Source organism: Corvus cornix, chromosome 4, assembly GCF_000738735.6.
Source record: "Corvus cornix cornix isolate S_Up_H32 chromosome 4, ASM73873v5, whole genome shotgun sequence".
Taxonomy (NCBI): domain Eukaryota; kingdom Metazoa; phylum Chordata; class Aves; order Passeriformes; family Corvidae; genus Corvus; species Corvus cornix.
In genome coordinates, this window is record NC_046334.1 from 3,758,618 (window position 1) to 3,785,567 (window position 26,950).

Consider the following 26,950-nt stretch of genomic DNA (forward strand, 5'->3'; position numbering starts at 1 on the left):
CAACAGAGAAGGTTCTCATGGGAATAAACAAGCCTGATTATCCCTTTCTCTTTTGTCACAAAATCCTGTAGTTTACCCACAGCTATTTTGACTGTTCCTTAGATTATTTTCTCATTGAAGTCACTGATTAATGGCAATGATTATTATACATTGGGTTTTGTTTAATGAGTTTCTACTTAGATTTCCATCAGATGACTAAGCTCTTAACCAGATCCTCTGCCAGGAGTTGTTAAACAAAATCACTTTTGCCCATCAAATCAGGTACTGGATGAGGGGATTATTCACCTGAGGCCATCAGATGCTGCTGTGATCTAAATCTGTCCAGCAGACCTGTAAAACCATGAGGAGAGACTTGGCCAGTGGATTATGTTCCCAGTCAAGTGCCATACTTTGGTATATTTGACTAGGATTTCTCCAGTGGAATTAAAGGAGGTATTATTCAAAGGACATACTGTCTGAAAATACCAGGGAGGAATTTTTTTGCTCCCTCTGTTATTTTTTGAGCAAGCTGATGAGCTGAGACACTACGAAGTCAGTTCTTTGCTGCAGAGAACTGGCCCTGAGGAAGCTGCCACCTGGCAGTGGGATGTTCCTGCCTCCTTTCCCTGTGCCTCTGCTGCTCCCTGGTGTGTGGGAGAGGTCATGGTAGAAATCCTGAATTAATGAGCCACGTTAGATTCCATTTTGTTCATGTTTGCTCTAGGTGGACTGTGATAATGGCAGGGGAAATTAATATTAACTTGCTCTCATCTCTATCCTTGGAACTGAGAGAATTTTTTGGTCCTCGGTATGGAATTTCATACTGGCTTAGAGACTTGTTCTGTGAAACCATCTCAGCTACTAAAAAGAAATTTAGTTTTCAAAGATCAAACCGGAAGTTAACAAATCTCTGCAGCCCCACTAGATCTGAATTTACTGTTTCCAAAAGATAAACATTTCTACAATCTCTATGACCTTACATGGAGTTAATTCTCTGAAGCAGGAGGGCAATGGATTTGTTCAAATTAAGTTAATTTTCAACACTAAAAGCCTATCAGAAGTAAATGAGTAGAAGAAAGAATAAAAAAAACCCATTTTCCGCTATAGCTCCAACAAAACTTTTCTTACTTCCATGTCCTGCCTTGTGACACAGGTTTTGATCAGAGATAACTTTCAAATAAAATAAAATAAAATAAAATAGTAATTAAAAAAACCCCCAGCAAATAATTCAATCTCCAGGAAAAATAAAAAGTTTGGAAAAGAGTTTGAATTGCAAATAGCCACCTTTGCTGATGCATTCGTGGTGCTGCCAGGCTTGAATTGCAGATGGCCCCTGTTTGAAAGCCGATTGAGTTACAGCTTCATCCACCAACAATGGTGAGCAGAACAGGGCAGGTCTCGCTTTTCAGGGCTCTGTCCTCTGCCCTGCCTTGGCCTCAGGCTGGGAGAAGCAAGGTCATCCTGAGGGACTGGGCACTTTGGTGTGTGGCTGTAACCGTGGGCTGGAGCTGCCACTTGGAGAGAAATCACAGCAGGGTGGTGGTGGAGAGGCCCTGTGCTGCTCTTGGAGGGTCTGGGAAGGTTGCTTCAAAAATGACCTTGTACCAGGCTTCTCTCTGGATAAGAAAGATCTTTTTGAAGGATAAACTGTCTTTGGCTTTGTTCTTTGTTCTTAAACCACATGTGCCCCTCTAGAAAGCCTTAGTCCCATCACTTCAGATGATGGTGAACACCAGATTTCTCCACAGCACTTGTAACATACCTGTACTGATGTGTCCTCTCCTTGCTTCCAGTAAGCAATTTTATTGTAAATTAGCATGCATATTAATTGATGTCCAAGTCCTCTGTTCTGTCTTTTCTATGAGCCCTTCATGTTGTGGGGTGTGGGTTTGATTTTCAAGCTTTTTGAGGAGACCTTATTAAAGATACCGCTACGATATCACAAACATGGCAATGGCTTCTGTGCTTTGATATTTATACTGGTTCCTGACACACCTCAGCTAATGAGGTTTCCTGCATCATTTTACATCATAAATTGTTATGTAATTTAGTCTACAAAGAAAATGTGCAAAGGAACATCTGAAAGCTCTTGGGCTTTTGTGACAGACTAAAACAGCAATATAGCCACAGTAGAGGCTTTGTGCCACTCTGTGGGGATGGATGAAGAGATGAGGGTAGGAGGGAGTTCCATTACTGAGGTTTCCGCAGAGCATACGAAAACCTCATCACCCTGTGGAGAAATGCAGGTTCTGGGCATTTCTGATGGTAGCTCTCCACACTGCTGGGATCAAAAGGTATGGGAAGGGGAGGATTAGTGGCCTGCTGTCCAGTTGCCTTTGAGACTGTACTTACCTTCAAACACAGGTGAATCTCTGTGGACATGAGGACATTAATTATTCTCAGCACTTTTATTTCCTTGGAATAGCTGGAAAAAATAGTTTCTCTAAAATAATTTCCGTTATAGACCTGAGTTTTCCTCTTCTCTTATTTAATAGAGAATAGCTATGGCCTGTGGCCTTGCATAAGAAACCAGCTGAATTCAGATGTGGGGTTTTTTTCATGGCTTCCTCTCCTGCTCATGCTGCAGAATTCTCTTGCTCAAAGGGACTGGCACATCATTGCATTTTTGCAGAAGTAATGGGTTCCATCTGAAGGCATAAATCAGAAAGTCATAATAAAACACAACAACCCCAGCAGCTGACATGTTTTAGAAGCAGCTGAAAATGAAAAACCCTTCAAACTTGTTGTTCTCCTCAAACAGCTTGTGTTCAATCTGTTCCATACAAACACAGTAGGAATTAACCTTTCCATGTGTTACTATAGGACAAACACCACTCTGTGCATGTGGATAGTTTACATTGTGGAATGCTCCACATGTACATATTTGAAGTATTAATCTTTAGACCAACAGTAAATTACTTTTGCACTGTATTCCTTTCTACAGTTTTAACACCTTTTCAAACTCATTTGAAAATGAATTTTGTATTTTCTTGGACTTTTTTTTCCTCTTTTCCTTTTAAGAGTGTATTAGTTCATAATATCTGCATTATGGAGTTTATAAAAGCTCTTCAAATAATTAGAAAAGGTTTGAAAAAGAAATTATTTAGCATTCAAATGTGTACAAGTGCTTTAGGCTCTAGTGAGGTAATGAATCATCTGCAGCTATTTATGAAAAGTTTTACTGTATCTTTTAATTTCAACCTTACAAACAGTGGCCTTGGAATGTTAGGATACAACCTCAAGTTATCTGCTGCCCTACTTTGATTCCCATGGTGGTATCTTTCAAGAGTTCTCTTGGCTGAAAAAGGAAAAAAGGCTTTGATATATGACTAAATGCCTTAAGGCACAGAAGTAGGGAGCTTCTGTCCTTGCATAAATGAGGAATGACAGCAGCAGACAGGATGAGTTGCGGGAAATCTCTAGATGCATCCTTATTTCCAAGATTGGTTAATGAAGCAGTGGGACTGGGATTCAAGGTGGATCCCTCTCAAGCTAATTCAAAAAGTGAGTAACTGTGTTGTCATGAACCACATAAAATGCTTTTGTTTAGGTGCTTCAATGAAAGTTCTTGGGCATGAGACTCTTCTCAAAATGTGGCCCTATGTCACTGCAGTTCTGAAGGAAGATTGGCTCAGTCCAGCAGACACAGACATCATTCACTCTGCTAAGAACCTGCCACTGCATATCTGTGAGCAATCTGAACATGGGTCACTTCATAACAATGACTTACAGATTACATGCAATAACAAGTTGGTAGTTTTTGGCACAAGGCAGAGACCTGTGATAACCTCTGTGACCTCTCTGGAAATTACAAAGCAGGTAGAGAGTGGTCCCTGTAAATGCTTTACCATTTCTGCTCAAGAACAACCTCAGCATCCACTTCCTTTATCTTAACGTTCCAAATATATAAATATGACAGGAAACAACTAGAGTTACACTCTTGATAAATTGCCACTGTGACCTTCACCATGCCCTTGGGTGTCAGCTTCATGTGCTATCAGTTAAGGCTTTGTGTCATGATTTGTCATTTGTGCAGCTGCCAGATGCTCACAAGTCTGTTGACTCTGAAATTTGATGATAAAAGCATTGTGGGAATTTAATAATGAGTCTTGGTTTGTATGTTGATCTTGATCTTAACGTGCATAATTGGAACTATTTTTAATATGCTGCTATTTAGCAGATACTAAGCAAAAAGTGAGAACACCCCAAAGTAATTATTGCAGTGGCTAACCCATTCCTAAATGCCATGTAAAAACCTGAATGACCAAGTTAAATTTCCAAATATAAGCACAGTGTGCAAGGATTAATTACTGTTTTTGTTAGGAAACCATAGTAAATGGATATTCACTTTTGTAGATGTCCTTTTAATAATTTCAGTGCACCAGTAACCTAATGCTTGGAAGAAAATACTACCTCAGCAGTACCTCAGTAATTAAGATTTCACCTCCCCGTGTCAGGCTGCCTTCATGGAGTGTGCTGTCACGGGTCTGGACATGGCCTTGTGATAGCTGATATTGTTGTTTCAATGCAAAAGGCAACTTCACACTCAGCTGGAGCAGTGCAAATGATAATATTATGGCCTGACAATGTTATTCTTTTAGTGGATGGTTTGTACCTCTAACAAGGAAAGTTTTATGAAATTTGTATTGGCTTGATTTACAAAAAGCCTACCCATTTAGTGGTTCACTTTGACATAACTTCTCTATTTTTTATTACTGCTTGGTGCATAGGAACAGAATGGTTTTAAATTTTTTTCTTTATTTTTCTTGCTTTTGTCTTTAAAATGCTCCGAAGGATCTCTGTGTACAATGTGGTTTCAAAGAGAAAAATATATTAATTTTGAACAGGCATTTTGTTTTAGTAAGTATCCTTTTCAGGATTCTTGTGTCTTTATTGGTATGAATGGCACAGCTTCAAACGACAGAGATAAATACTTCATTCTTAGCATTGAAAACAACCTACTGTCAGCAGAAAAGCTTTTTGAACTGGCTGGAGCCTTGATCTGAGAAGTTATTAATTTCTGACATCTCTTAGGCTCTCTCTTTTCAGCTTCCTTTACAGCCAAAATAAATGGCACCGTCCTGTCCTGAGAGGGGGGCTTGGGGCAGGGGTGCACTGGCAGTGGGTACAGATCTGTGCCAGGGCCCAGCCTCGTGCAGGGTCACCTCGGGCATCCGAAGCAGCAGCCTGCCTCTCAGTGGGGTCAGTGCCTCCTGCTCATGGTTACTTGCAAATTCCTGAAATCTGGTATAGGGGCCTGACATCTAATTTATGAGCTTAGGCACTTAGGTCTGGAAATGTTGACTTGGGCTTTTTCAATAGTGAGAGTGCACACAAGAGAGAAACAACAGCCTTTTGTTCTGAATAATCTTTTTCTGAAAGTGAGATCTAGGTAGAAATTTGACCTGTAGAGATGCCGCCTGTTTTATTAAAATGCTTTTAATGTTGTTGTGTTTTAAAACATTCCCATTTTACTCAGCTTAGGCTAGGATGCCAAAATCAACCTATGATCTACCTGCCTATCACACCCTGCCCTAAGGAACACATTGCCAGCAATATTGTGCGGGGTAGACAAGAGATTTAAGCTTGTGGCAGTCATGCAGTCCCAACAGGGACATTGTAGGAAGAAAGCAATGCATCTGGGTGGGTGACTGCTGTGCCCCAGTGGGGAAGGGACTCTTCCCAGGGCTTCTCTGATTCTAAGGCAAAGCCCAAACTCTCTTCTCCACTTGGGTTATCTCACTGCAAGTCTGACAAGGGTGTCGTGAGCCCAGCACAACTCGCAGTGAAACCACTTTCTGCAAAGACCTCAGGTTCCCAAGTTCTCCAGTATTCCAAAGACACAGATCATACCTTAGGGATGCTGGTTTGTGCAGTTTTCTGCTGTGACACTTCCCAGCTGAAGCACTAGGAATGGTGTATGTGTGGAGGTAACATTAAGAGGTGCTTGTGTGGTGTCAGTTGGCCATGGAGGGGAGGGGAAGAAGCAAGTGTGGTGTTTGATTTTATTGCTGGTTTCCTCTCTCTTTTCCATTGGCCCCGTGCCTCTACTTGAGGGCAAGGAGGAACTGCCCAGCACTGTGTGAACTCAGCTTGGCTGTGAAGCATCAACAAAAGCTGTATGGAGAGGTGTTTGGAAACAGGCTAGAAAAATAATGTTTACATTTTGGGAAAGCTTTTAGATATCTTCTTTCTGTCCAGCTCAAATTTCAACTCCTTGAGCAGGATCCACAAAAGACCATTCTTGAAATCAAGTTCCTACAGCAGATTTGACATCAAGAAGACACAATGACAGTTTGTCCAAATTAATGGACTTGAAATCTGTTTTCCTCTGGGAAATGTTTAATATTATTCCTTATGTTCAAGTGACTTGACAGATCACAGAAGTGAGTAACGCTTTCTCTGAAGTTATGTTCTCTGCTTCTGAGGAAATAGCAAAGACAAAATGTTCACTGTATTTATCCTTAGAATCCCTACTGGACTCCAAAGACTTCCACAGCTGAGGGGATAAGAAAAACAGCCATGGAAATTTAAAGTTTGGGCTCCTCAATAAGAAAAAGCAGGAAGTCTTCGGTTTACTTCTTTGCAGATTCTTAATCCCTAGCAATAATTTTTCTTTTAATATTTCAAAATAACTTTCATCATAATGTAGCAGCCCATTTGGAGAACTTACAAATCTGAAATATAATAATTTTTTATTTTGCTTGAACTAAAATAACGATAAAAATAAGTAGGTTCATATTGCTGATTTTAACAGTGAGTGCCTAAACAGACCCCTTAAAAAAAGGTTTTTACAAAGCTAAATTACTTCTGTGGGAGAAACAAAAGTGAAAAAAATAATTAGCATGAAACATACTTTTGTACCCCCACTGAACTTCCATTTTTCCTATTTTTGGTGCTGGCTGGAACCCCAGTACCTGGTATTTCTTCCCTATGTGGAATGTTTTCAGCAGCTCAGAACACAACAAGCTCAGGTCTCACCCCAAAAACTGCATTTCCTGCAAGTTGGTTCTTTCTCTGGTAGACCAGCTTTTCTTTGAATCTGAAATAATTTTCAGTTTCATTGCCAAGAATTAAATTAACCCTTGTGAAATGGTGCTTGAAGCATGTTTCAGGTTTTCTTTTCTTCCTTGAATAAAGAAATAGGAGCTTGTGAAGTATGCTTTAATCATGCATCAGCCAAATTATTTTTCAATTAACCATTTAATAAATGGCATCTTTCTTTTCATTTTTCATTATTTAGGGAGTGAAAGGTAGTTTATTTGTAGGTATATACATAGAACTTTCAATTACTTACTGGATATTTTGAATGTATCATATCTAAGCAGTAACCTGAGGAAAAGGTCAGTTAAAACAGTCATGATCTTTCAAAACAAAATATTTCATTGGAAGGATCCAGGACTGAGTCCTTGGTCATATCCAAACCAAGAGAGTAATAAAAAATATCTTCAGCTAGAAAACAGATGTTTCAACACAATTCTGTGTCACAAAAATGTTTGAAAGGGTTTGTTTTAATTCCTTGTGGAAACAAAAGCAGATTTTGAAGCCTTGAATGCAATCACAAGATGGATTTGTCCTTGGCCAGCTATGCACCTCAGCCTGACGCCAGGCGTTGCTGCTGCCCCCAGCTCGGCTTTCCCTGCCCGTCTTGTACTGGGTTTATACTGGGAACCAGTGCTCCCCACACCCCAGGGAGCAGAGACAAGCTTGTGCTTCCAGCTGATACTGGGGAGCTACTCTTCTTTCATCTCTAAAGCTGAGTTTTTCAGGCTATGAAAGAGCGTTGGTAAGGAAAGGAAAGTGCAGGAAAGGTATCCACTGAAGAAATGGAGAGATGAGCCCTGTGAAAAACAGGGAAACCAAAGGCAGAGTAGATTGGGAGTAGCAGTGCAAATCACCCATTCTGCTATCTGTAAAAGGGTGAGACTACTGTCCACAGAGGAAATAATCTGTGAAACTCACTCTCCCCAGGTGCAAATGGCTGTGTCACCTCCTGGCTGAGACCCTGCCCGAGCCCTGACACGTTCTCCCTCATGGAGCTCTTTGTATGGAGACCCTGACACATATGGGCAGCAAAACCTAACATAAGGCTGGGCTGGGTGAAAAGGAGCCCAGGCAGGCCTTTGAGTTGACCAGATAAAGACTTGCTCCTGCAAGCAGCCCTGCTGGGCCCCAGACATGGTCACTTCCAAAGTCTTTGATCCACTCCACTTCCAAAGTCTTTGATCTTTTTCTTCTTTCCTATTCCTTTTTCTTTTCTCCTATTCATTCTCTTTTAATTTGTCCACTTAATCTATCCCCCTTTTCTCCTTTTTTCTTCCATGTTGTCACACTCTTTCTCCTCCTGTGTTTTCCATATACTTTCTTTCCTGCTCCAGTTTTTCCCTACATTCTTCCCTCAAGCTGTGACAGCTTTAGTTACAATGAGAAATGACATATTGTGAAGGTGCTCTATTTTCCAACCTCTTCCCATACTCACTCCAAGCTGGGAGCAAAATGTTCCTGGTGTGCTGCCAGCTGAACCTCTTGCAGTGCTACAAAGCTGGCTCCCTCCCATGCATGTACTCCAGGGATGCACTCCCACAGCACGGGCTTTTTGTCGGCTACTTCCTACATGGCTGGCCCTCTCTTCCCTTCCGGCACAGGACCCAGCAACTGTAAATCAAACTATTTACACAAACTGTCCCTAAAGCCCAGAGGTAGAAATTCTATTTATCAAAACACACCTCTTTCTGGAGAAAATGACAAAAACCTTTATTGTATCAAAACATTTGTGTTAGTGTCTTATATTTGTCATGGAAGTTAGACTTGTTTGAGACAGCAGCATCATTACTGTGTTCGCTCTTTCGGATGGGTTGGGATGAGGTTTCACTGGATTTGCATTTTCTTTCAACTTGAGGATTATATGGGGATCTAATATCATCTCCTCATGTTAGCCAGACTGTCTTCCTTACAACATATTAAGAAAATACTTTATTCCACTGCAACTTCTGGCCTCTTTGGTTAGCAGCTGTTCACAGCTTTTAGGACCGTAGGCTTGCTACTTGACATTTATTTGCAAAGAAAAGCAGATGCCATCTATTACCTCAACCGTCATAAAAATTACTTAAGCCTTTTAGTGTGTTTCTCCAATTAATGCATTTGAAAAATACATTTTTTCTCTCTTAAATGCATTCTGAAACTGTGGAACTACTGCTGCTTTCAGCATTAGTCTGCAAACAGAAAAAAAAGCATAACATTTTTGGGGGGGGAAGGTAGGATAGAAACAGGAAATAGAACACGATGCAAACTCTTTGCTCATATGAATGCTAATTTGTAGCTTTAAATCATAAGATACTGGCCCAGTTTCTGTTCTTAAAATTAGATTCCCTTTAATATAAAGAGGCAGAGAGATAAAACGTTTCGTGGTGTTTGTCAGCACAGGGAAGGCACAAAGCTTGAGGAGAAGTGTTATATAACATGTCCTATAAACACTTCTGTATTTATAGTACTTTATTAGTATGTCTTCCTCCTTTTGCTGAGATTGCAGGCCTGGAGATCTATTCCTTATATAGTGGGTAAGCAGTGCTTTACCTCTGCTGTACAGTCAGGCTCTCCCAGAGTGTCCAGTTCTTGGCTATGAGCTCAGAGAAGAGAATTCAGTATCCACAAGAATCGAGTCCCACATCTTCACTGAGCTTTCTGTCACAAAAGCAGCTTTGTCTTTGGTGTTTAGATAGTTTGGGAAGAGTTTAACCATTTATCTCTGAGGAAAAGCACATACTAATAGTAAATACCTTACCCCTGGCTTTTTTTAAATTGAGTTTATTGCTTCAGGTGTGTTGTTTCTAGATACATGGTAAGATAAAAGAACATGCAAGCCAGTGGGAAGGAGCATTAATCTTCTCTTCCAGGCCAGGCTGTGAACAGCCCTGGTGTGTCTGGGCAGGACCTGGAAGAAGATTCCTCTCCCATCTGCCCTAACAACACCACCCTTCCAGCTCACATGGGACCCTAAAAGCTGAGCTGGCAGGGGCTCCTGGCAGTGCTGCCCACAGATAAGTATCCATCACTCCCTGCAACAACATCAGAGTGAGATAGATGTCCTCACTGTCAATGTGCCAGTTAGAAGTCCTTGTTTTAGCACAAACCCCACAAAAGTGGACTGTTCTAGCTTAAAAACTGGGCTGCAGACAGTGGTGGCTGAGGCAGAGGAGCAATTCCTGATTCCCCAGCCACTCACAGGTGGACTTGCAGAAATATCTTGCACAGATGCAGAAAAATCCTTTAGGAGTCATCTGTCCAGATCCTTTGACTGACACCCATGTCCTAGATAGAGATACTCTTTCCTTTGGGATTTATTCTTTGGTTTCTAGAGCTGTTGGCACCTGTGGCCCTTACTGGCCTGGCTGCATGCTCTGTGCTGCCTGTGGCCAGACCCAGATTGTGAGCATATGGTGCTCCCTGTTAGTCCTTTCAATTATTCCTTCACAAGATTCTGGCTGCCTTCTCACAGCCGTGTGCCGGCTCTCACACAGCTACTTGCAGTTCCTAAGGAATTCTCTGCCGTTTTAATTGTCCATTTTCTCTCATGAAATTCAGACCAGATGATGCAAATATATAAAGCAAGAGGATTTTAATTTGCTCACATTTCCAATATGCCTGTAATTAATTTGCTCTCAAACAGAGACAACAGTCCACAGGAGTGTGCTCAGACTTGAAATTTGGTTGCTGGGAAGAGATGGAGGAAGAAGCAGGAGCTGGGTCTTACTCTTATGGCCTTTAACTCCTGTGTGGAAAGCACAGGAGGTGAAGCAGGTCTCCCTGCACCAGCCCCAAGGGATTTGGATTATATCATAGTGGGTGAATGACCATGGACACCTTGTCTGTCAGGCACAGTCTTCCCAACTTTTCCCTTGTGTGACATGATGTCAGCACCATCCCACCCTACCAAGAGGCACAGCTTCAAGTTGGAGTATTGACTTTGAGGCCCTGATCATAAAACACAACAAAACCTTGGGTAACTAGGAAGCAATTCCACTTTGTTCTGCAAGCTCCTTGGGCCAAAGGCCCTGCAGAAATGTCAGTTATTGTTTGGTATTATTCTTGGTAGAAGATGTGGGCAAAATCCTCTCAAACAGGAAGTTCTTTCATAGCTGTCTTAGAGCAACTCTAATCACATTACATTTGCTGTCTCTTCAAAGATCCCAGATGCCTCTCTGTTCACGTTTAATGTCTGGATGTGTTTGTTATGTTGATGGTAATTTACTTGCAGAGCATAATTATAGGAAATTCCTACAGCTGGTGATAAAGTGCACAGAACTGGTCACCACAGCAGGTTTTTCCTCAGTTTCAAGTGATCCTTCAGTCATTTAGAGAAGTGGAGACCTTTCCTGGAGAAACAGAGCTCTTTGTCAATGCTTATTTTGTTGCAAAGATTTCTTAACTTGATGCAGTAACATGTGGTAAGTGAAGATGCATTTTTAGGGCTGCTTCTTCCACGCTTCCTTGGTCCCTTTTTGAATTTTCAGTCCCAGTGTGGAAGCCAAGGATCATTTTCATCCTTGCCAGGCCTCTGTGGTCATCTATTCCTTTTCTTGTTCTGCCCCCCACAAGAATTCAGGGTCATTTCATCTATGTCAGTGTGAAAGTGTTTCAAAATCTCAACTGTCTCGCTGTGCTGCTGGGCAGGCAAAGTGCAGATAATAAAGCAATATTAAGCCATAATCCAGTTTTAATGAGATTGTGGAAAAAATAATAAGAGGAGCAACTCTGAGACTTGGTACAACAAACATTTGCCTACTGTGTGCAATAAATTTGTTCATTACGGGCTGGGATTTCACTGCCCACCTGTGGCGATGGGATCTTTGTGTTCAACTGTCACGTTGATCATGGGATCACCGTGTTACATACACTTAATTTAACACAAACCAGAGCAGCTATTGTATTACAAATTCTCTCCCAAGAAAATGCTTAACTCAGATTTCAGTGAAATCAAGAGGCTAAGTTTCTCAAAAGTAGCATGTTTCAAACAACCAAAATGAAAAAAGAAAAGATCCCAAAGAATTACAACTATCCCAGTAAGTAATAGCTTTTTAAGAGTGAATAATTTCCTAGGCAAGTAATATATCAGTGGGAACATTTTGCTTAAAGATTTAAGCTTAAGTTTTACCTTTTTTTTTTTTTTTTTTTTTCAGTCCTAATGAAAATGCTACTAATAAGTAAGTGTAGCTTAAAAAGTTCATTTTTACAGAATTAGCAGGGGCCTCCTGTTATGTTGGAAAGAACACAAGTTCAGCACAAATTAAGTTTTGGGCTAAAGGGCACGTTTCTATTTTAGATGTGCTTTAATAGCTCCCTATTAAATTAGTGGTATATAAACTAAGATTTAGCATAGTTCTATTTTTTATCCCGTTTTATAGTCACCATAATAAAGATCCAGCACTTGACGACAGAAAGTAACGAAATACACACTGTCAGAACATGTGGCCAAAGCTGCTATTTCAGCTGAAAATGCATTTGTGGAAGGAAGGGGAGCTCTAGAGGAGTGGTGCAATTTCTGATTCAGTCTCTCCAGTCAATGCAATGTGAAATCTCTATGAAGTGCTCGGATACCAAAAATACAAAAAAATGAGAAGCTACTGGTATTTTTTAGGTAGAAAAGCATGACTGACATTCTCATGTTTCATGAATAAACCTTCTGCTACAGATACCATGTTTAATTTCCGCCCAACACCAGCATTAGAACTGCAGGCATAAAATGGATTGCTAACAAAGCAAAACCCCCTCAGTTTCTTACCTATCCTCCACCTTCTCCAGCAAAAGAATTGGCATGGGTGTGTGCTTTGCATTTCAGAAGCCCAGTAATTCCCATTTAATGCCTTTAAACTGTTATATTTGCACCACTGGTAATTATTTTTCTTAATATATTCTGGGCATGTGTCTTCCAAAGGATATGCTAAAGCAAGGAAAGAGATTTAGGAGATGGATGATAAATTATAGAAACCAAATAAGCATCTAAAACTTATTAAAATGGGTTAAGCTCAGGGGAACAGTAACTTAAGCACTAGATTTTAATAGAATTTGGAAGGGTTGAAAGGGAATATTTCACACCTTATAAGCAGCAGCCACAGAACCTATCAAGCATACAAACAACAAAACAGGTATTTCTATTCAAAATATAGTTTAAAAAAGAACAGGAAGAATGTTGTGTGCATTTTTGTGAAAGACTCTTAATGATCACTTAGGGAATAATGTGAAGAAAAGTTTTACTGTCAGATAGTGCAGTTTCCCAAAGGACTGGGAGGTGTGACAGGGGTTATTAATGCCACTGCTGCAGCAAGGGTGTGACATGTTTGGAGAAGTCTGTTAAAGATGCACAGTTCTTGGTCAGGCTTCTCTGATATAGTAAAACTTGTGTCATTAAGAGGGGGTGCAAGAAAGTGCTGAGGAATTACAGTCAAGCTAAAGAGACTATGCCTAAGGCAAAAACAGACAATAGACAAATACCTCATAGTTAAAAGTCGAGTGAAACTGAGAAACAAGTTAATAACAACAAGTGAGGCTAAAGCATGGCTGTCTCTGTTGTATGCTTGCTGTAACCCATCTGGGCTCTTCTCAGGAACAGTCCGTGATCACACAGACCATATGTGCAGCAGCATCTCAGCTCAGCGAGCTGCTAGTCTGAACTACTCATTTCCTTACAGTCAGTGGGGTTAGTTGGAGCCAAAGTGATATTAATTTTAATTAGGGTGAATGAAGAAAAAAATATTTCCATTTGTTCCACTAAATCCCCCACATTTCCCTTTTAGCTCCATATGGGAAGCCTTACATTAATTTTCCAGTGAATTTCGGTCTGTAGAAAGAGAAAGCAGTGGAAGTGCCCGTGTGTGCTGGCAGAAGTATCCACACTTCAAAGGTACATGTGATTATTCAGGAAGCAGCTTGTAGATGTGGTGTCTTGTAAACTGGAGAAGAGAATCAGCAACAAAAAAACATGTGCCCAAGAGAGCACTTCCACAGTGCAAATTCAGAAAAGCAAACCCTTAAAGCGATGTGAGGAGTTCATGCACTATTCATCATCTGAAGTAATTTTATTGAAACCATCTGGTGGGTGATCCATAATAATAATATTAAAAGACCACTAAATGCAGGTGTCTTCAGATCATTACAAACAGATAACAGGGTTGCATTCCAGCAGTGCCTTCCAGGTTTTGAAGTATCCATGAAGAAGTGACCTCTTTAAATTAAATCCTTATCTGGATCAGAATGAAATACTGGGGCTACAGCGCATCCCAGGCTATACAGGTCTGTGCTGCAAGGTAGTCTGCAGTTCTTAGGCCTCACTAGGATGTGGCAGCAATGTTTCCTGGCTCTTTCCTGCCCTGCATGTGCACTTTTTTCACATAGAAATCAGTGTACAAAGGGAAGGAGAGGACGGTGCCAGGGCCTGCCCTGCCAGGAGCTGGAAACACCTGTGGTAAATCCCTGGAGCTGAGCTCCAGCCCCAGCCTCAGAACGGGCAGCTCTTCCTGACCCACGTTCCTCCTGACACCAGAAGTAGGATCACATTGCAGCAGTGCATTCTGACAATCCATTACACTGCATCTTGTTATCTCTGTGCTGAATCCTGCAGATAACATGTTTTCATTCAAGCTTATCTCCCAGAAAGGGAGCCAGTCTGGAGCTGAAGAGAACAAGAGATGGAGAAGCCATCATTTACCATTCTTTCTTCATATTAAAGCATTTCTGTATAGAGATTTCAAGATTTGGAAATGGAGTGAATTTGAAGGTATTCATCTCCACCTTCTGTCAAAAAGGCTGTGAGGAATGATTTTTCTTTGACAGGGAGATACTGAAACCTGAGTTAAAGCAATTAAATTATGAAGTCTGAAAATACATAAAGCCTTTCTACGTTAGCTGTATGGGGAATTTAGGAAGACTGTGAAAACACCTGAAATGAAAGCACCAGGATACACACAAAGTAGGTCAGGTTCTTCCCTCTGCCGCAGATTTAAGAGCCTTCTCTTCTTTGATAAAATCTACCTGCCTAATTAGCTCTGCCTCATCACATAGCACCAACTCTTACATTAGGCAGTGCCTTGACAAAACTGGTCTAAAGAAAAAAATGGCGTGTTTTTGCTGGCGTTTTTCATCTACAACTGCAGTGTGTCAGATGCCAAGGAGAGAAATACTGTTTTGAGAATTAATATTTTGACAATTATTTGGTAATTTTGATAATTAACATTTGTTTGAAGCACACCTGCACCCGAGTGATTTATTTCACTGTTGGGTTTGTGTACTGGCAGGAAGAAGCTTATTCTTACTGTTAAAAAAATAGAAAAAAAATATGATTAATCCTTTACTTTGTCTATACAACATCAAAAAATGAATATGTGTATAGAAAATTGAAACTAGAAAGACAGGTTTGTTATCCTGCTGACTGGTTTAGAAACAGGATCTGGTTTTTCTTTATGAGCTCTTCCTAAGGAAGTCTCTTGAGTCAGAAACTCTCTCAGATGTGAAAACACAGCATCTGTTAGAGAAAGGCCTTGATCCTTCCAGGGGTTGTGGAAAATTCTCAGGGAAGAAGCTAGTCTTGCTGAGCCCAGCACAGAGAAGCAGCACAGTTGCTTTGAATTTCTGTGGTTTATTCCTGTTGAGGCACTCCCCTCACCTCATACCCCTTTATTCCAGGTGATGGAGAGCCCCAGTCTCAGCTGATTGATCACTGTTACAACTGGACAGTGATGCTACAAGCTGCTGGTACCAAGCAACTGGGCTTTGCTTGCTGCAGGTGCTCTCCACAGCTGTGGTCCAGGCAGGGCTACCTGGAGCTACACAGCTCCTTGATTTCCTTCTCACTTATTCCACCTCTTCTCAGGTTTTTGGCAGATTTGCCTCATCCTTTTAGCTTTTAGGCAATGCCGATAATAGATCACTGCAGGAACAGGATTCATTTCTCTAAAGCTCTTTAAAGCCTGGAAAGGATGGACTTCAAAGGCAGGAAAATGGGACGCAGTGCAGGTGAATGGGGGAGAAGGGCGTGCATTCAGATTAAATGAGCCCTTCTGTATGCAGGCAAAGAAACAGATTTCTGGCTGCCTTTTCTAATGTTGTGCTATAATAGCAAGGACAAATACAAAACAGGATAGATCTCAGTTGAATGAAAAGTTTAAAGTCGAGATGATAGAAAGGCCAGATCCACTTGGGAAGGCAGGAGGTGGATAGGGATGCATGGCTGGAATGTGTAACTCCTCCGGTGGCTAAGTGGTCTGGGTCTTCACTACAAGTTCATGTGCTGAAAAAACCACGTTATTTGTTGTGAACCTGCCTCCTGCTACCTTCATGCAAGGTTCCCTTCCTCTTGTGCTGAAAGAAAGAGGGAGCAATTATCCCAGCATTTATCATTTTACTGACTGTTTTATCTTCCCTCAGACACCTTTCTCCCAGCTGGCAGGTCCAGTCTATGTAACTGCTCCACAGATGGAAACTACTCCCTGTGTTTGATCTTCTTTCTTTGAACCTTTTCCAAGTCTGTCTTGCAGAAAGGTGAGCGGAGGTTGGGATGGGCAGATGGAAGAAAGATGACTGACCAAAGCTGGAGCATCCAAAATGTGGGTGTGAGAGGCTACACTGTGGAATCAGAGTCTCTGCTTTGTTCTTTACCCGTTCCCTAATAATGTTCAATTACTCTTCTGTTGTGCTAAGCATTAAGCTGATACTTTTATCTATCTCTAATAATTCCAAAATCCTAGTCCCAAGCTTATTATCTAGCCTGGAGCCTGTCATTTCATATAAAAATTTTTGAATCATTGCTGCACTTTTATTTACTGATTTTCATCTGCTGTCTCACTGCCTTAGCACTCAGCCTTATAACATCTTCTGCTGCACTGTGAGGAAAATCCTGCAACTACCTCCTCCCTTCCTTTGTTTCTGCTGTGTGTAGGGACACAGCCCCTTTCTTGGGATAAAGCTACAGGTGACCACTTACATCCCTCGGGCTCTGTGTTTCCCTGCCTGGTATTTCCTGGCCAAATACCAATGCTCTGTACCTTTATCTTGACTGGGCAGGTCTCACTAGTAATTGCAGGCAAAATCAGATGTTCCAGTCAGAACTTTCCCTGAATACATTACCAGAGAAAAAAGTGAGAGGACCTTTATAGCCCTATTGTTGTGCACTGTCACAGCACTCAGGGCCACAGCTTCCTTCAGGGCTCAGCCTTGCTACAAACCAGTGAAATTACTCTGCTGTGATTTTATATTAATTACTGCAGGTAACTTCTCACTTACAATGTTTTAATCCTCTTCTGATTGCTGTTTCTGCTGAAACAACAGCTGCCTGTTGTTTGTCTAGTCTCCAAAACTAAACCTGCAAAAGGATTTTATGTAGTTGTGTCAGTAACCAGAGCCATAAAATAAAAGTAATTAAATGCTTTCTTTTTTTAAAAAAAGAGTAAAAGTCATTGTCCACCACCTACCACCATTGTATCAGAATCACTGACATTTAGGACAGAGAGCATATTCTGTCTGTACAAACCATCTCCTATTAAGTTGTCTACACTGACATGATAAATTTCCTAATTAGGCTATTCCATTCCATCTCTTTTTATGGCTCCCCAGTCTGTAGTATTTTTATGAATAGTTTATGCTGTGGTGTACTTATTAATATGCTTCCACAACCTAAATGGCATAATTATCTTGAAGGTTCAATTAAAAAGTAATCTAGTAGGAGGTAGGATTCCCAATTACTGAGTGTGGGAAAGACTCCTATTCTGTTCTCACTGTCTTTCATCTCCGACATAATTGAATCGGTCTTTCTCCCAGATAAAATGCAGCTTTTCATCACTGTGGAAGAAGAAGAGAGGTCATGGAGACCTGTGGAGACCATACATAATGATGCCTATTTTTACCTCCATTTTTCTTTAAAGATACAATTAAATTTGTAGTACATTCAAATTGCAGACACTCTGTGTACTCTCTTGTAGACAAGACACAAAAATAAATTATTTTCATTGCTGTTTATTGTAATTGAAAAACCATTTTTCTATTTCAGGTTCATTAGCCAGGCCTTTACAAGTACATTGGAAGCAAAACAAAATTAATTTACATTTTAATTCTTACAACTGTTTCACCGTGGAACTTGTAAATAGGTACCACTACTCTTTTAAAGAATGTCAGAACATTCTGACAGATCTAAATCTGTAATTTAATATTTATAACTTAAAACTCCAGATATAATTTCCAGGGACAGTAAGTGTGAGTAGGCCAGGGGTTTATTAGTAGTCTGCTTTTCTTCCAGGGAAGTATTCACAATAGTTATTGTCAAATCGGGCTTTTGAAACTGGAATGTTTCCATTAATGCTGGTAAATTAGTGGCACTAAAGAATTAACTGTTTTGCCCCACTCCAATTTTTTTCCGAGGAGACACAAAAACAAGTTTTATTTTTTAGCCTTTACAATTTGACATATTAGGTGCCACTAACTCAGGGTACACATCTGCGTTAGTCTCATCCACGTGTCTTCATTATACCCAGATTGCTCCTTTTGCAGTGAATTTGCAGGATTTCTGACAAAAATGCCCCTCTTAAGGAAGCTTATTTTGAAAAGAATAAACCCATGCATCTATCCACAATGTTTTTCAAAAATATGAAATATTAGACTATGTCCATATGATTGCTATTTCCATGAAAAAAAGTCTTGGATCACCCAGCTTTTCTCTCTATTAATTATTGGTTTGCATGTGTGTATGGAGTAGTTCCTGGGCATCTTTCAAATCATATAAACTTTTTCCTTAAAAGATCTGAAAATGGGCATAATTTAAGATCAGAAGATACTTCCCTTATTAAAATATTCCCAAGATTAGATCATTGTTTGGTGAAATAAACAAAATTTAATTTTTTGGCTTCTTTTATAGGGAATTTATTGCAAACAGATTTCAGACTGGGGCATGGTTCGATGATGAGAGTGATGGACTTCAAGCTCTTTTGCTGTTTTGAGACTGCACGCAGTGTCAATAAAGATTTTGTGGGATTTGAAGTTAATTTAATGGGGTTTTATACCCGTGGAGTGAGAAAACGAGGCAAGAAGTTTCATGGACTTCTGACATTCCACTTCATCTCCTGACTTGGCTTTTGGAATCAGAGCCTTAAAATTTTGCGTGCAGGAGTTCGGAGCGCTGAAGGCCGGTGTACAACAGGTTGCTGTCTAGGAAAATGAGAACACTTTCCTTGGGTATCCCTGCAAACAGAGATATTTGAATATCCATTCATTAAAACAATATAACTACTGGTTAAAGTTTAACGAGTCAGCCTAGGAACGCTGCTGTGCTGGGCGACATCTCATAGCGACAGCGCTTCAAATATTTACTTATGTATTGTTTCTTTGCCATTAATAATGGAATACCTGAGAGTCTGTTTGCATTTCCCTCCTGTTAAACAAAGCACGTTCATTTGTAGATTTAAATGGGCCACTTTTTCTGTTGTCAGCTACCAGGGACTCCAGCTATTTTTATAAGTCAGGATAAAATGTATGTAGTTATGGATTTGTTTCGGTGACAGTTTCAGATTATTTCTTTCTTAAATTCGTTGCTTTGCGTCTCATATCTAAAAGTTGATGGGGAGCTGGGTTTGCTCACCGAGGGCTGTGTTCTTCGTGGTATTTGGGATCGAGTTTCTAAACACAGAAATTCTAGTTTTCGGCGTCAAAACAGAAGTGGGCTCATTTACAGTGTTGTAAAGGTTTGCAGCGTCACAGAGACGAGCAGCGAAACCCGGGCACCACTGAATCTTCCAGCAAGGCTGTAGCTCCCAGCTGGTGAGAGGAAACTGTGAATGAAAATTATTTCAGAGTGTAAAGGCACACATCCCTTCTCCATCCTGCACGGGGAATTGGATGGAGCACACCAGGAACACAACCCCAACACCATCCCAACTGAGCGTGAGGCTCTGGCACCACCTGCGGGTGACCCGGCTGTCGCACCGCGTGGCCCAGTGCCCGCTCCTCCCCAGTGCTCGCAGCGTGTGGAACGCGCTGGGACAGCGAAGGGCCGGCCAGCAGCGCGTCCCTCCCCGCCGGGACAGGCGCTTCCCGGCGCTCCGCGATCCCGGGCAAAGGCGAGCGGCGCCTCAGGAGGAGCGGCCATGGCCCCGCCCCGCCCCGGCGCATGCGCGGCGGCGGCCCGGCAAGATGGCGGAGCTGGAGGAGTGAGTGCGGGAGGGAGGCGTGGAGGGATTGCGGGATCTGCCGCCATCCGCGGGCACCGCGCGGCCACCGGGCTGGGAGCGGGGGCGGCGGCGGCCCGGGGGGGTCGGGATGCGGGATGTGACCGGGTTGTCTCGCCCGCAGGCCGAGGCGGCGGATCCCGCTGGTGCCGGAGAACTTGCTGAAGAAGAGGAAGGCTTACTTGGCCATCAAGGCCACCCAGGCCAAGCAGGCGCTGCTCAACAAACGCAAGGTACGGCGGGTCCCGGCAGAGCCTGGTCCTGCAGCCCCAGCTCGTCCTCCGGAGGAGGGAATCGCAATCACCTGAATTCGTACGGAAGTGATCCGAGTGATCGGCCCCCTCAGCGAGGGGGGGATGCCCGAGCGCTGCGGGTGGGCAGGGAGCATCTTCGGGGTTACCTCCGAGGGGAGCCTGAGTCCCTAAACACCTTCTCCGTGTGTCTCTGAGCCTTGTAAAGAGGACAGAGTTTTACAGGTTATTACACTGAAACAGAAATACATGGAAGACTGTGAGTTGTGCCTGTGGATCCGCGGTGGTGAGCAGGTGTTAGCAGCCACATGCGGGAAACTGCACCGCCGCTGAATTGTCAGTGCTGCCCTGAGAATTCACTGTCTGAAACCACCTTTGCATTGTAACCCTGCATGGAAAGTGTGCTTTTCTGAGGCTGCGTTTATTTATCTGTTAGAGCAGACACAGGTCATCATGAAGCCTTTTTCTTCGTGTGGGGTGGCACATGTTCTACTGCAGACACTCCCCGTGCACACTGCCTTTTCCAGACCGGCACAGCACAGCAAACCTTTCTAATTCCCAGTTTGAGACCTGCTGTGCTGTACCTCAGCTGATACAGTAGGTGTTTGTCTTAAAGCTTTCCCAGTGAATCTTTTTTCTATGAGATTATATGCAAAACTCCTGCCATTTCTGTTTAATACCGTGTTTACATTTTTAAACGCATCAGTGGCTTGCTGTATTTCCAAGGTGGAAGTGGAAGCATAAGTAATAATGTTAAATAACCACTCCATAAGATTCTCATTAGAAAAATTATCGTAGTGGTGAGACTTAGATTAAGTCTGCCTGCTTTGAAAATTCAAACCAATTTCATGGGTGATTTACAAGATGAAATAGAACAGAAGACACATGACATTAGATTCTTTAATTCAAAATGGCCTGCTAATTTAACCAGTAGAGTATCTTGAATATAATTGTGTAATGCTGTGCATTTTCAAGTCCTGTTCATCTGAGAAAACACTATGACTTAGGTGGATGTACTAATTTCTAAATAAAGGAGAGGCCTTTAAACATCTTCTCAATTTAAAAAAGGAGGTTTACATTTTCCAGTAATAATGAAAAGACTTTTTATCAGGTGAGCCGGATGTTCTCTGTTTAAATTAGCAATACTTAATAGTTACTTGAATGTTTGAATTTTTGGGGTTTTTTTTGCATGTGTGCCTGTATAGAAAAGGACTTTAAATGCAGTTTTTTTTCTGTTGGAGTGTATTTATGAGTCACACTAGGGTATTGCTGTAGCATCTGTTTTACCCAGATGTTGTTTCTGGCTTTCCCAGCCATTGCTGAGCTCTGTGTGTAGCTACGCCTAGAAGTATCACGGGTCTTGCTCTGTTTTCCCTAATTTATATTTTTGTTCACTGTTCATAAATAGTAGTTGTGTGTAAATTCATGTGTTGTCCCTCAGTTCTGTCTCCCTTGGGCTTAGATAATCAAATTTATTTTCTTCTTACTGCTTCCAAAGCTGAAAGAACATTGTTCACTACTTCTGCATTTCATTTGGCCTTTCAGATACAAACCTCTGAGACTGTTGGGATGGGGGATACTTTCTTTTCCTTTTGTCTGTAGCAGCAGAAGGGGAAACAGATCCAGTTCAGACGCCTGGAGACCTTCGTTCGGGATTCATGGCGCAAACGCCGGGATGACACCCGGCTGAGGCGCATGGAGCAGAGGCCTGGGCAGGCAGCGGCACCTCAGGAGAGCAAACTGGCCTTCGTCGTGCGGATTGTGGAGTAAGGAACTTGCCCTGCTCCTTCCTTTATTGTTGCTAGCCTTTGTTGTGTCATTTCTATGCCAAGGCAGTGGGATCAACCCAGGCATATCTCCTTGCAGGTGATCTGAGGCCTTTTGTTGCTGAATTAGAGAAATGTGGTTACTAATAACATTATTTTTTTCTGACTCAGTATTAAGGGAGTGACTAAGAGGGTGAAAAGAGTGATGGAGTTGCTGCGGCTGAGGAAGAATTACACTGGGGTATTCGTTAAGCTGAGCCCGCTGTCGCTGAAGATGCTGCGGATTGTGGAGCCTTATGTGGCGTGGGGGTATGTACCCCTCCTGGGGACTTGGGGGTCATTGGCTTCTCCAGCTGGTATCACAGATCCATTACTTCTCCAGTAATGGTCAAAACTTAATCAACTTTATATCGAAAACTTTTCTTACTGTTCTCAACATAACTTGGTTACTTCCCCACCTCTGCACAAGGAAGTGGGGTGGGGCTTCCCTCTGCATTGTGTCTCTCTTACAGAATCTGATTTTTGTTTCTGTACAGGCAGCCTAACCTGAAATCTGTACGAGAGCTGATCCTGAAACGGGGCCAAGCCAAGATCAAGAAAAAGAGGGTGCCTCTGACAGACAACATGCTGATAGAGCAACATTTAGGTGAGGAGGTGGAGGAGAAAATTGAGGAAGGAGTTAGGTGTTGAGAGATCACAGTCTGATCTGAGAGGGTGCGGAGAGACAAAATCTTCCCAAACTGGAGGACTGGCAATTCTGGAGCAGCGTGAGGAAAGATGATACAGTTGGGCATCTCTTCTTTTTTTTTTCCTCCTGCAGGGGGCTGTGGTATTATTTGCTTGGAAGACCTTATTCATGAAATCTACTCAACTGGCAAGTATTTCAAACGAGTCACCAGCTTTCTGTGGCCCTTCCATCTGTCAGTGGCTCGCCACGCGTCGCGGAACAGAGTGGGTTTCCTCAAGGAGATGGGCAAGCCTGGCTACAGGGGGGAAGCAATCAACCAGCTCATCCGTCAGCTCAACTAGTCAGGTGAGCAGTGCCTGCTGGGTTAATTTTGAGTCTTACCCTTCATTCCCTTTCCTAAGGATAAGCAGACTGCCATTGGAGATGAAGGGGGCTCCCTTGTTTTGATTGTCACTGTATAAAAGTGACCTCAGAGTAGGAGAAGCTAATCAAGAGTGTGGGTCCCCTTAGGAATCAGCACATCGTGCTGGACACCTCCATGAAGGCTTGGTTCCTGGGAGATTAATATGACTTACTTTTACTTTTTTTTCCTATTCTGCAGGGTCTTTGTGAGAAACTTTAGGATCTATGACCTGTTCTTTTCACATGTACCTTTCACGGACATTATTTACATGCAATGATCTACTACTTCTCTTGACTGCTGGTCCCTCTATAAAAGAAGAAATACAGAGATGATGATGGAGATGGACTTCGGGCTGGGCCTTCTTAAAAAAGAAGATCATAAATTCCGTTTGGTACAAGAATGAGCTTCTTGGAGCAATTTGACTTTTGCATCTCTGTAAAATGAGGGTTTTTTATGCTCACTGTTGCAGACTTCACTCTTTGAAGTACACCTGCTTCTAGGGGTGAAGAGATAGTGCAGTCACCACAATTGTGCTGACAGGCAAAAGAAAACACCAGGTATTCTTCTGTTTCTGCAGCCCTAGCAGTGAATAATGTAACTTTTTAAGTACCTAGATTGTATTTATTTTAAAAAAATAAGATTTTTGTGCTCCTGGTTTACAGAGGACTGCGTTTTTTACTTCCGCTAGATTGGGACTGTTGGAGAGAATTATTTCCTGGAAATAGGAAAGCCCAGAAAGGTTGTAATACAGTTGTAGGGTGGGGTACATGCAATTGATGTTTTTTAAATAAACTTCTGAAATTATATATAACAGAAAGCCCTACAGTACTGCAAAAGAGTGGAAAAAACAGAGTTAAACACTCTGGCTGGAATGAATTTAGTGAAGGAAGTGAACAAAACCATGGAAGAGTCTGAAAGTTCCAGAGTTCCAGTTTTAAATCCCTAATTTCTTCCACTACAAAAATGGGTAAGAACACATGAAGAGTCCAGTGCTGTTTAACAAATACGGAAGGCACTGTGCTTAATCATTAGGGCACTGTGACTATTTATATTGTTACTTGAACTTACGTGGGGGAAACTGTTAATCCATTAATGGATTTCATATGGACTCCACACCATTTGTTTGGAGACTTAGAGGGTAAGTAACAACACAAGGGGGATGCCTTTTGGGTGTGTTAGTGGTGTGACAGTTACAAACTAGGATGTAGCATTCCTAAAATCCTCTGAAACACAAAGTACTGCAGACTCTGAATTAGAGCACTATAAAACTCGAAGCTTTATTCTGTAAAACGAGTACAAACATAGAAAATGCTGGACAGACACTACAGACATACACAGACTTAAAACAACTCTGTCCCCACAACTAGAGCCCAGTGGTCATGACAGTACAAAGGTTCATGTATTTAAAGTTTCCATGATGAACAGCTGCTTCCATTGTAGTAAGGTACAAGAATTGCTTGGTTGATTCATTTTAGGGCTATTTCTGGTAATAAAACAGCCCAGGCTTTTAACATGAAAATTGGCACACCAGAAATGAGATTTGTTTTAGTTGCTACAGAGAACTTAAGCCTGCTAACAGAATGCAGCTTAAAATAATTCTAAAATATAAAATTACAGGATCTGAACACAATTCTAGCAGCTAATCCTAGATTTAGGCAGGTTTTCTAGCAGAGGCAGTGGTTTAATTTAGCTCATACGGTAGAGTAAGAATTGAACTATCACCATGAATACTTTTAAGCCTCTTTAAAAATGATGCCAGCTTAATCTAGTGTCACGTTATCACAGACAGGCATGTTGTCTTTTTCTCTGTGTCATACTTCATCAAGAGGACAGTAATGATGGGTTCATAGCTTAGCTGCATGATGAACAGAAACTATACAAGGTGACAGGATATTTACACACACAAAACTTCCCCCTGCATCTTAGGGAACAGAATCCTTTTTGTAAGCCACCGTGGTGTTGACTTTGTGGATTGTGGTAGTGAAGGAACGCAGCCGAACCTCTTCTGAATTGGCTATGAACTGTGGTCCTGACTCTTCCCACTTTTCTGGCACTGCCAGATCTTTATCTGTGTATATCAGCAAGTCAAAGGCACCTGGGAGCAAGGGAGAACAAATTCACCATAAGGAGATGGAGGGTTTGAAGTGCATCTTCTAGAACTTGAGACAAGGACCAAGGTTTTCAGAAGTTATAATAGTTATATGGAAAAAAAATAGTTAAATTATATTCATGTGAGGCCATTTTAGTTTTCTCAAGTGAGTGTCATAAATTTTTTTTTAAACATGTTAAAATGCTGTGGAGCTGAGCTCTGTATAACACTTCATATGAACAAATTATTCATGAAAGCTTGCGTTCCTTAGGGCATACATACTAATTTGCTCAAGTTTGCTAAGACACCCCAAGTTCTGTCCTGATCTCAGTCTAACAAACTGCTGTCTCACAAATGTGATGGTACACGATGTGTAATAATTAAAAAGCCTCAGAAAATCAGAAGATCTCTTCTAAAGTTGGAAAGTTACTGAGGTTTTTCAAAAGCATTTGATTTCTTTCATGCAGTTCAGAATACTCACAGGCAGATTCCAAGAGTGGCAGGAAGGTTACTGTGGCAGTTATTTGTCTGATGACAGAGCGAATTTCATCCTGAATTGCCTTCTGAGATTTCTCTCGTGGTCCACTGGAAAAATAAGAAAATTCTGGTAAGAGAAAAACATTCTACTGGGCTGATAGTTTCCTCTAAATATAGTTCTCTTTGTTAAGCTCTGTTAGACTGTTTGCTACAGTATTTTTAGAGTAGTAGTGACACTTTTAAGTCCTTAGAAAAGTTAAGTGATAACTGGTCTCCCTTTATTGTTGTTTGTGTGTTCAGTCATATAATGACTGGTTTGCAGACAAACAGAGGGAGGGCAGGGCACTAAGAAAGGTTTGAAGAAACGAGTCTCTGGCATTAATCCTGTGCCTGCACTGGTACTCGGGACAGGCAAGAGCAGGAGTGGAGGGACCGTGGTACTCACTTGTCATCCTTTGCAGTTTTGTCACACTCGATGTCAAACTGCCACCGCTCCAGGACCTCGCTGCTCTCGATGCTGGAGATGACCACCACCAGGCGCTGCACGATGCACTTGTACAGCCACTCTGCAAGAAGCCACGGCAGTCACTTAGAGCGCGAGGAACAGCGGCAGGGACACCGCAGGGAAGGCCCCGCCGCCGGCCCGCACCTTTCATCTGCTCCGTCACGTTGTTGAGGTAGTTGGCCAGCTCGGGGTCCGTGGTGACCAGCAGGGTGAGTCCGTACTTCTGCACGCGGGTGAAGGTCTCGGGGGGGTAGATGCCCCGCTGGTACAGGATGCTGTTGATTCCATAGGCTGCACGACGGAGAAGGAAAGGGAGAGACGTTTACCACACCCCGCCACGGCCCAGCCGGCGGCCATGACGCCCCACAAGACGCGGCCTCCCACCCCCTCACCTTCCCTCCCCCCCTCTCTCGCAGCGCGGTCCCTGAGGCCCCCGCAGCCCCCTCACAGAAGAATTCGGCGACGAGCTCTGCGCTGCCGCGCAGGGTGATGCCCTGGTGCTCGCGGCCGAGCTGCTGCTGCGCTGCCATGGCCGCCGCTTCCCCGCCGCCCGGTTCGAATCCGGCCCCGCCCCGCCCGGCCCCGCCCCTT

The 26,950-nt window shown here is 42.3% G+C and overlaps 2 protein-coding genes across 2 annotated transcripts; one reads left to right on the forward strand and one right to left on the reverse strand.

The window, feature by feature from the left end:
- Window positions 1-19,836: 19,836 nt before the first annotated feature.
- Window positions 19,837-24,096, forward strand: RPL7L1 (ribosomal protein L7 like 1). The gene is made up of 7 exons (XM_010406443.3): window positions 19,837-20,162; window positions 20,305-20,413; window positions 22,034-22,197; window positions 22,369-22,506; window positions 22,734-22,843; window positions 23,018-23,230; window positions 23,487-24,096. Exons 1-6 carry the CDS (start codon window positions 19,852-19,854, stop codon window positions 23,224-23,226), a joined length of 1,041 nt encoding a protein of 346 aa, XP_010404745.2. The 5' UTR covers window positions 19,837-19,851; the 3' UTR covers window positions 23,227-23,230; window positions 23,487-24,096.
- Window positions 24,097-24,540: 444 nt separating this feature from the next.
- On the reverse strand, window positions 24,541-26,936 carry MAD2L1 (mitotic arrest deficient 2 like 1). Its single transcript, XM_039551666.1, has 5 exons — window positions 26,808-26,936; window positions 26,504-26,650; window positions 26,300-26,420; window positions 25,859-25,962; window positions 24,541-25,383 (listed from the first exon to the last, which is right to left on the reverse strand). The coding sequence occupies exons 1-5, from the start codon at window positions 26,887-26,889 to the stop codon at window positions 25,211-25,213; spliced, it is 627 nt and encodes a 208-aa protein (XP_039407600.1). The 5' UTR covers window positions 26,890-26,936; the 3' UTR covers window positions 24,541-25,210.
- Window positions 26,937-26,950: the final 14 nt, after the last annotated feature.

Excerpts from the sequence above, each read along its gene's own strand:
- MAD2L1 (XM_039551666.1), bottom strand. The coding sequence starts at position 26,889 with ATGGCAGCGCAGCAGCAGCTCGGCCGCGAGCACCAGGGCATCACCCTG. Across the intron at positions 26,651-26,807 it reads GCTCGTCGCCGAATTCTTCT|CCTATGGAATCAACAGCATC; the intron begins GTGAGGGGGCTG and ends TCCGTCGTGCAG. Across the intron at positions 25,963-26,299 it reads AAAACTGCAAAGGATGACAA|TGGACCACGAGAGAAATCTC; the intron begins GTGAGTACCACG and ends TTATTTTTCCAG.
- RPL7L1 (XM_010406443.3), top strand. The coding sequence starts at position 19,852 with ATGGAGCACACCAGGAACACAACCCCAACACCATCCCAACTGAGCGTG. Across the intron at positions 22,507-22,733 it reads GAGCCTTATGTGGCGTGGGG|GCAGCCTAACCTGAAATCTG; the intron begins GTATGTACCCCT and ends GTTTCTGTACAG. Across the intron at positions 22,844-23,017 it reads GCTGATAGAGCAACATTTAG|GGGGCTGTGGTATTATTTGC; the intron begins GTGAGGAGGTGG and ends TTCCTCCTGCAG.